The following is a 7883-nucleotide window of genomic DNA, read 5'->3' as shown; positions in this document are numbered from 1 at the left end:
GGCTGTTTGAACTGATGTGATTGTTGTTGCAGCCGTTTTAGTAGTGGTTGCAGTAGTTTTTGAAGTAGCTGGGGATGCTGTTGAAGCAGATGTTGGGGTTGTTGTTGAAGCTTTAGTAGTTGTAGTAGTATTTGGAGCAGCTGCAGATGTTGTTGAAGCAGATGTGAGGGTTGTTGAAGTAGGTGTGGTTGTTGGTGTTGTTGAAGCTTTAGTAATAGTTGTAGCAGTATTTGGAACAGCTGTGGATGCAGTTGAAGCAGACATGGGGGTTGTTGGAGCAGGTGTGGTTATTGTTGTTGTTGAAGATTTAGTAGTTGTAGTAGCATTTGGAGCAGATGCTGTTGAAGCAGATATGAGGGTGGCTGGAGTACGTGTGGTTGTTGATGTTGCAGCTGTTTTGATTGTTGGGATAGCTATGGTTGTTGATGGAGCAGCTGTGGTTGTTGTAGGTGCAGCTGTTTTGGTTGTTGGAGCAGCTGTGGTTGATGTTGAAGTAGCTGTGGTTGTTATAGAAGTTGKGGTTGTTGTAGGAGTAGTTGTTGTTTTTGTAGGAGCAGCTGTGGTTGTTGTTGGTGCCGTTGTGGTTGATGTTGAAGTAGCTGTGGTTGTTGTAGGAGTAGTTGTGGTTGTTGTAAGAGTAGTTGTGGTTGTTGTAGGAGCAGCTGTGGTTGTTGTTGGTGCGGCTGTGGTTGATGTTGGTGCGGCTGTGGTTGATGTTGGTGCGGCTGTGGTTGATGTTGGGGTAGCTGTGGTTGTTGTTGGGGCACCTGCAGTTGTAGTTGGAGAAGCAGTGGATGTTGTAGAAGAAGCTGTGATTGTTGATGTAGCAGCGGTTGTGGTGGTTGGTGCAGCTGTGGTTGTTGTTTCCGCAGCTGTGGTTGTCATAGGAGTAGCTGTGGATAGTTTTGGAGAAGCTGTGGTTGTTATAGGAGCAGCAGTGGTTGTTGTTGGAGCAGATGTGGTTGATGTTGGAGTAGCCATGGTTATTGCAGAAGCAGCTGTGGTTGTTGATGTAGCAGTGGTGGTGGATGTTGTGGCAGCTGTGGTTGTCGTAAGAGCAGCTGTGGTTACTGCTGGAGCAGCTGTAGTTGTTGTAGGAGCAGAATTGGTTGTCTTTGGAGAAGCTGTGGTTGTGGTAGAAACAACTGTGGTTGTTGATGAAAGAGCTGTGGTGTTTGTGGTGGCAACTGTGGTTGCTGTTGGACCAGCTGTGGGTGTCATTGTAGGAGCTGTGGTTGTTCTTGGTGCAGCCTTGGTTGTTGTTGCAGCAGCTGTGGTTGTTGGTGGGGCAGCTGTAGTTGTTTTTGGAGGAGCTGTGTTTGTCGTAAGAGCAGCGGTTGTTGTTGTTGTAGGAGCAGAAATGGTTGTTGTTGGTGCAGCTGTGGTTGTTGTTGAAGCAACTGTGGTTGTCATAGGAGCAGAAGTGGTTGTTGTTGGGGCAGGTGTCATTATTGTTGAAGAAGCTCTGGTTGTTGGTGAAACAGCTATGGCTGTTGTTCTGGCAGCTTTGGTAGTCGTAGGAGCAGTTGTGGTTGTCGTAGGAGCAGATGTAATTGTTGTAGGAGCAGAAGTGGTTTTTGTTGGGGCAGCCGTGGTTGTTGTTGGAGCAGCCGTGGTTGTTGTAGAAGCAGAAGGGGTTGTTCTGGGAGTGACTGTGATTGATTTTGGTGTAGCTGTGATTGTTGTAGGAGCATCTGTGGTTGTGGTAGAAGCAGTTGTGGTTGTTGATGTAGCAGCTGTGGATGTTGTTGGAGAAGCTGTGGTTGTTGTTGGGGCAGTTGTAGTAGTTGTTCTGGCAGCAGTGGTAGTTGTAGGAGCATTGGTGGTTGTTGTATGAATAGGTGCGGTTGTTGTTGAGGCACTTGTAGTTGTTTTTGGAGCTATGGTTGTTGGAGACACTGTGGTTTTTGTAGAAGCAGTTGTGGTGGTTGTGCTTGCAGAAGTTGTGGTTGTTGTGGCAGCTGTGGTTGCTGTTGGAGCAGCTGTAGTTGTTGTAGGAGCAGAAGGGGTTGTTGTGGGAGTAACTGTAGTTGATTTTGGATTCACTGCGGCTGTTGTAGAAGCAGCTGTTATTGTTGAATGGGCAGCTGTTGTTATTGATGTAGCAGTCGTGGTGGTTGTTGGAGCAGCTGTGGTTTTTGATGTAGCAGCTGTGGTTGTTGTTGGAGCAACACTGGTTGTTGTTGGAGCAGCTGTGGTTGTTGTAGGTACAGCCGTGGTTGTTGTAGGTACAGCCGTGGTTGTTGTCGAAGCAGTTGTGGTGGTTGTTGGAGCAGCTGTGCTTGTTGTTGGAGCAGCTGTGGNTTGTGGTTGGAGCAGCTGTGGTTGTGGTTGGAACAGCTGTTGTTGTTGTTGGAGCAGCTGTGGTTGTTGGAGCATTTGTGGTTGTGGTTGGAACAGCTGTGGTTGTTGTTTGAGCAGCTGTAGTTGTGGTTACTGCAGCTGTGGTTGTGGTTGGAATAGCTGTGGATGTTGTTGGAGCAGTTGTGGATTTTGTTGGGGCAGCTGTAGTTGTGGTTATTGCAGCTTTGGGTGTTGTTTGAGCAGCTGTAGTTGTGGTTGGAGCAGCTCTTGTTGTTGTTGGAAAAGCTTTACTTGTGGTTGGAGAAGCTGCAGTTGTTGATGGAGCAGCTGAGGTGGTCGTTTGAGCAGCTGCTGTTGTTGGGGTAGCTGAAGTTGTGGTTATTGCAGCTGTGGTTGTGGTTGGAGCAGCTGTGGTTGTTGTTGGACTAGCTGTGGTTGTGGTTGGAGCAGCTGTGGTTGTTGTTGGAGCAGCCGTGGATGTAGTTGGAGCAGCTGAGGTTTTTGTTGGAGCAGCTGTAGTCGTTGTTAGAGATGCTGTAGTTGTGGTTATTGTAGCATTGGTTGTGGTTGGAACAGCTGTGGTTGTGGTTCGAACAGCTATAGTTGTGGTTGGAGCAGCTGTGGTTCTGGTTGGAGCAGCTGTGGTTGTTGTTGGAGAAGCCTTGCTTGTTGTTGGAGCAGCTGTGGTTGTGGTTTGAGAAGCTGCAGTTGTGGTTACTGAAGCTGTGGTTGTAGTTGGAGCAGCTGTAGTTGTGGTGATAGCAGCTGTGGTTGTGGTTGGAGCAGCAGTGGTTGTAGTTGGAGCAGCTGTAGTTGTTGTTGGAGCAGCTGTAGTCGTGGTTATTGCAGCAGAGGTTCTGGTTGGAACAGCTGTAGTTGTAGTTGCAGTAGCTGTGTTTGTAGTTGGAGAATCAGTAGTTGTTGTTAAAGCAGCTGTGGTTGTGGTTTGAACTGCTGTAGTTGTGGTTGGAGCAGCTGTGGTTGTGGTTATAGCAGCTGTGGTTRTAGTTGGAACAGCTGTAGTTCTGGTTGGAGCAGTTGTGGTTGTGGTTATAGCAGCTGTGGTTGTGGTTGTGGTTGGAGCTACTGCAGTTGTGGTTATAGCAAATGTGTTCGTGGTTGGAGCAGCTCCAGTTGTGGTTGGAGCAGCTGTAGTTGTGGTTATAACAGCTGTAGTAGTGGTTGGAGAGGCTTTGGTTGTTGTTGGAGCAGCTGAGGTTGTTGTTGGAGCAGCTGCTGTTGTGGTTGGAGCAGCTGTAGTTGTGGTTATTGCAGCTGTGGTTGTGGTTGGAGCAGCTGTAGTTGTGGTTATTGCAGCTGTGGTTGTGGTTGGAGTAGCTGTTGTTGTGGTTGGAGCAGCAGTGGTTGTTGGAGCATTTGTGGTTGTGGTTGGAGCAGCTGTGGTTGTTGCTGGAGCAGCTGTAGATATTAATGGAGCAGCAGTAGTTTTGGTGATTGCAGCTGTGGTTGTGGTTGTAACTGCTGTAGTTGTGGTTGGAGCAGCTGTGGTTGTTGTTTGAGCAGCTGAAGATGTGGTTCGAGAAGCTGTGGTTGTTGATGGAGAAGCTGTGCTTGTTGTTGGAGCAGCTGTGGTTGTGGTTGGAGAAGCTGCAGTTGTGGTTACTGAAGTTGTGGTTGTGGTTGGAGCAGCTGTAGTTGTTGTAGCAGCTGTAGTTGTGGTTGGAGGAGATGCAGTTGTGGTTGGAGGAGATGTAGCTTTTGGAGCAGCTGTGGTTGTGGTTTGACCAGCTGTAGTTGTGGTTGAAGAACCTGTTGTTGTGGTCGGAGCAGCTATGGTAGTTGTTGGAGCAGCTGAGGTTGTTGTTGAAGCAGCTGCTGTTGTTGTTGGGGCAGCTGTAGTTGTGGTTATTGCAGCTGTTGTTGTGGTTGGTGCAGCTGTGGTTGTGGTTGCAGCAGCTTTAGTTGTGGTTACAGCAGCTGTAGTTGTGGTTATTGCAGCTGTGGTTGAGGTTGGAGGAGCTGTAGTTGTGGTTGGAGCAGCTGTAGTTGTTGTTGGAGCAGCTGTGTTTGTTGGAGCAGCTGTGGTTGTTGTTAGAGCAGCTGTAGTTGTGGTTATTGCAGAATTTGTTGTGGTTGGAACAGCTGTAGTTGTGGTAGGAGCAGCTTTGCTTGTTGTTGGAGCTACTGCAGTTGTGGTTAAAGCAACGGTGTTCGTGGTTGGAGCAGCTCCAGTTGTGGTTGGAGCAGCTCCAGTTGTGGGTGGAGCAGCGGTGGTTGTGGTTGGAGCAGCTGCGGTTGTTGTTGGAGCAATTGAAGATGTGGTTGGAGCAGCTCTAGTTGTGGTTGTAGGAGATGTAGCTTTTGGAGCAGCTGTGGTTGTGGTTGGAGCAGCTGTAATTGTGGTTGTAGCAGCTATGGTTGTTGTTGGAGCAGCTGAGGTTATGGTTGGAGCAGCTGTAGTTGTGGTTGGAGGAGATGTAGTTGTGGTTAGAGGAGATGTAGCTTTTGGAGCAGCTGTGGTTGTTGTTGGAGCAGCTGTGGTTGTTTTTGGAGCAGCTGAGTTTGTGGTTGGAGCGGCTGTAGTTGTTTTTGGAGCAGCTGTAGTTGTGGTTGGAGGAGATGTAGTTGTGGTTGGAGGAGATGTAGCTTTTGGAGCAGCTGTGGTTGTTGTTGGAGCAGCTGTAGTTGTGGTTATTGCAGCATTGGTTGTGGTTGGAGCAGCTGTGGTTGTAGTTGGAGAAGCTGTGGTTGTCGTTGGAGCAGCTGAGGTTGTTCGTGGAGCAGGTGCTGTTGTTGGGGCAGCTGTAGTTGTAGTTATTGCAGCTGAGGTTGTGGTTGGAGCAGCTGTAGTTGTGGTTGGAGGAGATGTAGTTGTGGTTGGAGGAGATGTAGCTTTTGGAGCAGCTGTGGTTGTTGTTGGAGCAGCTGTAGTTGTGGTTAAAGAAGCTGTGGTTGTAGTTGGAACAGCTGTAGTTGTGGATTGAGCAGCTGAGGTTGTTCSTGGAGCAGCTGTTGTTGTAGTTATTGCAGCTGTGGATGTTGTTGGAGAAGCTGAGGTTGTTGTTGGATAAGCTGTAGTTGTTGTTATAACAGCTGTAGTTGTGGTTATTGCAGCATTGGTTGTGGTTGGAGCAGCTGTGGTTGTAGTTGGAGCAGCTGAGGTTGTTCGTGGAGCAGGTGCTGTTGTTGGGGCAGCTGTAGTTGTAGTTATTGCAGCTGTGGTTGTCGTTGGAGCAGCTGTAGTTGTGGTTGGAACAGCTGTAGTTGTGGTTATTGCAGCTGTGGTTGTGGTTTGAGCAGCTGTGGTTGTTGTTGGAGCAGCTGTGGATGTTGTTGGAGAAGCTGAGGTTGTTGTTGGAGCAGCTGTAGTTGTTGTTATAGCAGCTGTAGTTGTGGTTATTGCAGCATTGGTTGTGGTTGGAGCAGCTGTGGTTGTAGTTGGAGAAGCTGTGGTTGTAGTTGGAGAAGCTGTGGTTGTAGTTGGAGAAGCTGAGGGTGTTGTTGGAATAGCTGTAGTTGTTGTTATAGCAGCTGTAGTTGTGGTTATTGCAGCATTGGTTGTGGTTTGAACAGCTGTAGTYGTGGTTGGAGAAGTTGTAGTTGCGGTAATAGTCGCTGTGGTTGTGGTTGGAACAGCTGTAGTTTTGGTTGGAGCAGCTGTGGTTGTTGTTGGTGCTACTGTAGCTGTGGTTGAAGAAACTGTATTAGTGGTTGGAGCAGCTTTGGTTGTAGTTGGAGCAGCTGAGGTTGTTGTTGGAGCAGCTGCTGTTGTTGTTGGGGCAGCAGTAGTTGATGTTATTGCAGCTGTTGTTGTTGGAGCAGCTGTAGTTGTGGTTATTGCAGATGTGGGTGTGGTTGGAGCAGCTGTTGTTGTTGGAGCATTTGTGTTGGTGGTTGCAGCAGCTGTGGTTGTTGCTGGAGCAGCTGTAGTTTTGGTTATTGCAGCTTTAGTTGTGGTTATTGCAGCTGTGGATGTTGTTGGAGCAGCTGTGGTTGTTGTTGCAGCAGCTGTGGATGTTGTTGGAGCAGCTGTGGTTGTTGTTGGGGCAGCTGTNGCAGCTGTAGTTTTGGTTATATCAGCTTTAGTTGTGGTTATTGCAGCTGTGGTTGTTGTTGGAGCAGCTGTGGTTGTTGTTGGGGCAGCTGAAGTTGTGGTTATTGCAGCATTGTTTGTTGTTGGGGCAGCTGTTGTTGTGGTTGGATGAGATGTAGTTGTGGTTGGCACAGCTGTAGTAGTTGGAACAGCTATCGTTGGAGCAACTGTTGACATAATCATATCTGCCAAAACAAACATGTATTAATTGCCTTTTATAGTCCAAATTTGCAGTGGATAAAACTTACAGTTTACATGGTAATTAGAGCTTGTCACAWGTACAATTGTGTGATATTTGCAAACTCTTATTGACATTTTATAATTATTTATCACAAATGATGAAAGGCCAGCACATTTTTTATCTTGAAGAGTTATCCTATTGACCTCACCTTTCTGTACATTTGTGAGCATTATTTTACATTCCTGAAACTTTTTTATACCTGTGCACTTTTCTACTTACATCTGCCATCCACAGCAAGTGAATTACTGTCAATGGTRAATTCTGTGATGTTTGAAGCCGCCTCCAGCAACACCGCTACAATTTCAGTGTCAGTAGGGACTGATGTGGGTGTAAATCCAAGGCTCACATTGTTGATGACTGACCCTCTCCTGCAAAATAAATAAGTTTTAAAATATACTACAGATTACTGAAAAATCTTCAGATCTTTGGTAAAAAAGTACCCAAATGCAAATGGTCCAAAGGAATGAAGTGAAGAAAATCTGTTTCTGTAGCGTAGCTCAAGCTATAGGAGACAAAAAAAAAAAAGGTTTAAACTTCATCGGGGGTGTAGATGAGATTTTTGAACTTTTGAGGGTAGGTCAAGTTTTCAGCAAATGATTTCAACCCAAGCCATTTTTGTGTATTTTGGGCTTTTACATGGAGTAGTCACTTTTGTAATTGCCCATGGACGAATAGTTTGCATTAAAATAAAATTGAATTGTTTGAACTGAAGGATAAACAACAATAAACACTGTTAAACAAACACCTTCCCAATCAACACCAGTCATACATAATTAATTKGTTTTCTGGAATACCATTCATCCACCAAACCTTGCCTTTAATATGTTTATTTCTACATTTGTGCATGGACGCCAAAGCAAACCAGAACATATTTACATAGAAATCTATATGCTGTAAATTGAACTCAAATTTTTAATTACCGATTCTTTTCTATTGGAAATTTTAACATTTTATGTTATATGATTTTACTTAACTTTCAACAAAATAACATTATAGCATACATAAAAAAATCTAACTATTCACCTTTGTTTAACCTATAACAGGTAAGAACAAATGACATTTATTAATGCTGGACTAGCTAGGCTAATTAACTTTACAAAACGATTATCTTCCACTTCTGGAAAGGTCAACAGGCAACAGGTGTAGTGTCGTCTGCTTACAATGTGTGTTTTTGGAAAAAAATGCTCTATTTTTGTTTCTTCTTTTTTCTTTCTATAATAAATTGAAATCATCCATTTGCTGCAATGTCCCAAATCGAAGCGTTTTAAGAAGATCTTCTAAAGA

The 7883-nt window shown here is 45.7% G+C and overlaps 1 protein-coding gene across 1 annotated transcript; it reads right to left on the bottom strand.

Annotated features, from left to right (window-relative positions):
* Window positions 1-216: 216 nt before the first annotated feature.
* On the bottom strand, window positions 217-2328 carry LOC106529823 (GATA zinc finger domain-containing protein 14; the record flags this gene model as incomplete). Its single annotated transcript, XM_014025335.1, is given in 1 exon segment — window positions 217-2328. A coding segment is annotated over 1 exon segment (2021 nt), but the record flags the coding sequence as incomplete, so codon positions are not given.
* Window positions 2329-7883: the final 5555 nt, after the last annotated feature.

This window comes from Austrofundulus limnaeus, unplaced genomic scaffold (assembly GCF_001266775.1).
Source record: "Austrofundulus limnaeus strain Quisiro unplaced genomic scaffold, Austrofundulus_limnaeus-1.0 Scaffold469, whole genome shotgun sequence".
NCBI lineage: Eukaryota > Metazoa > Chordata > Actinopteri > Cyprinodontiformes > Rivulidae > Austrofundulus > Austrofundulus limnaeus.
This window is presented reverse-complemented; position numbering and strand designations above follow the sequence as displayed.